Here is a 1,900-nt window from a genome sequence, read left to right as displayed (position 1 = left end):
CATTTCCTCCAAGTGCTCTGATACTTGCTGGAGCCAGCTCATACAGTCTCCGTCTGAGACCCTCATGAGGAACTCGGTCAGCTCTCTGTCACTGTCCAACATGTCCTTTAACCGTTGGTCTCCAGAATCATCCACTGTCCACTTTCTGTTCTCCAGTTCAAAGTCGGGGGTTATCTGCCCATTGAGGTGAAACCTCCAGAAACTTCTGCGCTCTCTGTTGGCCCCACGCTCACATGTCAGCCTGCCCTGCAGGGTACAAAAATCTGCCCCCCGCCCCCACCATTGGAAACAAGTCAGCCTCTGGTCTTGACCAATCCTTTGCCCCCGGTGCTGTGCACGCCTCGGCTCCCCTTCACCCCTCCCGGGCCTGCTCTGTCCCCCTTGTCTGCCCTGGCTGCTGGGCCGCGTGTGTGGGACCCACTTCTAAGTTTTACATGAACACAGTAGCTCCCTGGCCCTACCAAACTGCTCTCCTTCTGCCCTGGGCCTTTCAGACTTACCTCTGTTACTGGAAGTCTCTGCCGTGATCTCGAGGGGTTTCGTTTTGAGCTCATTGCACGAGTCTTCCAGAGTTTCCTTCTGTCTCTCCCAAAATGGGATGTCCTTCAGCTGCAACCCCAGACGACCAACAGGTTTGAGCTCCTTGCTCTGAGAGTCATAGTAGACAAATGTGTTTCCATTGATCTGACCTTCAATCTTATACCATGGTTGTCCAGGCCTGGCCGGAGATATGATGGAGAAATCGTAGAGAAGACAGAGCACATCTGCGAAGGAAAAGCACACGCAGAGGTTGGGGTTGGAAGAGAATGACAGGCAGGCACCCCTCTGCCATCTAGGTGACAGCAACAGCACCTCTGCGGGCCGAGCTGGCAGAGCAAGGCCTGTCCCTGCACAGCCCCTTCCCCCTAGCAGTGGAGGCTGGCGCTCCTCCCTTGTTTGAGGAGGACCAGGACGCCTCTGCCTGCCAGGAAACCACATATTCCCAGACATGACCCCCGCCTACCGGGCGGACCCCCAGCATCACCCAGTCTCTACCCAATCCAGGCCCATGCCGGGCTGGCTATGGAAAGAAGAGGTCTACAGGCCAGAGGACTGTCAGGAGGTAGGCCAGTGTCCTGTAGGAAGATGAGGGGCAGGGAGGGGGCTGCTCTTGAGGAGCTGGGGCAGGGTGGGGGCAGGGTGAGGACAGAATCCAAAGTCGGAGAAGGGAGAGTTCAGGATCATGGGTCACAGGCTTTAGCTTGGCCCTCGGAGATGACGCTAATTTGCTACAGCAATGGGTCCTGGAAAGTTGAAGAAAGGGAAGGCCTGTGTTGCACTGACTAGTATATCAGGAACTTCTAAGCAGAGACTAGAGGAATGGATTACAAGGCTCAGAGAAGTGTGTTAAGTCAGAATGGTATAGTAAGCAAAGCAAAACAAACAAACAAAATCTCCCAAAACAAAAAACCCAGAAAAGGTCCACAAAATATATCCCCGGCCAGGTCTGAAGGCCTCTTTCTTTATCAAAGCCATAAAATGCACGGTGAGAAGGGCACCAGGGTTGTCAAGAAGCTCAGTGACGGCTCCCTGATGGCCAAGCGTGGCAGAAGGAGACGGTGTTGCAGAAATAGGGGCCCAGTAGTAATGGGGGTGAAAAATCCCGAAATAATAGATTTGAGATACAGGCGCTCAACTGTCAGAAGCAGGGAGGCAGCAATGACTGCAATGATCCCAGGGGCTGGAATGCCAGCCAGGGCCTGCCCCACAGAAACCTCTCCATCCCTTTGGCTCCCAGAACACAGTGATCCTAGAGGCAAAACAGCTGGACAGCCAACCCAGAGGCTGTAAGCAGCCACCCGACAGAAAGTCTGGATCCTTTGCCCAGGTTCCAGACCTGAGCCACTTCTCAGAGCTGGGA

General features: G+C 54.4%; 1 protein-coding gene across 1 annotated transcript; it reads right to left on the bottom strand.

The window, feature by feature from the left end:
- Nucleotides 1–3: 3 nt before the first annotated feature.
- On the bottom strand, nt 4–1,011 carry LOC103679857 (UL16-binding protein 1-like; the record flags this gene model as incomplete). The annotated part of the gene is made up of 2 exons (XM_008709388.1): nt 501–1,011; nt 4–263 (listed from the first exon to the last, which is right to left on the bottom strand). Coding segments are annotated over exons 1-2 (750 nt in total), but the record flags the coding sequence as incomplete, so codon positions are not given.
- Between the last annotated feature and the right edge of the window lie 889 nt (nt 1,012–1,900).

The sequence above is a fragment of the Ursus maritimus genome, unplaced genomic scaffold, assembly GCF_017311325.1.
Source record: "Ursus maritimus isolate PB19 unplaced genomic scaffold, ASM1731132v1 scaffold_1593, whole genome shotgun sequence".
Lineage (NCBI taxonomy): Eukaryota > Metazoa > Chordata > Mammalia > Carnivora > Ursidae > Ursus > Ursus maritimus.
Note: the sequence above shows the minus strand (reverse complement) of the source record. Positions and strands in the feature narration are given on the sequence as shown.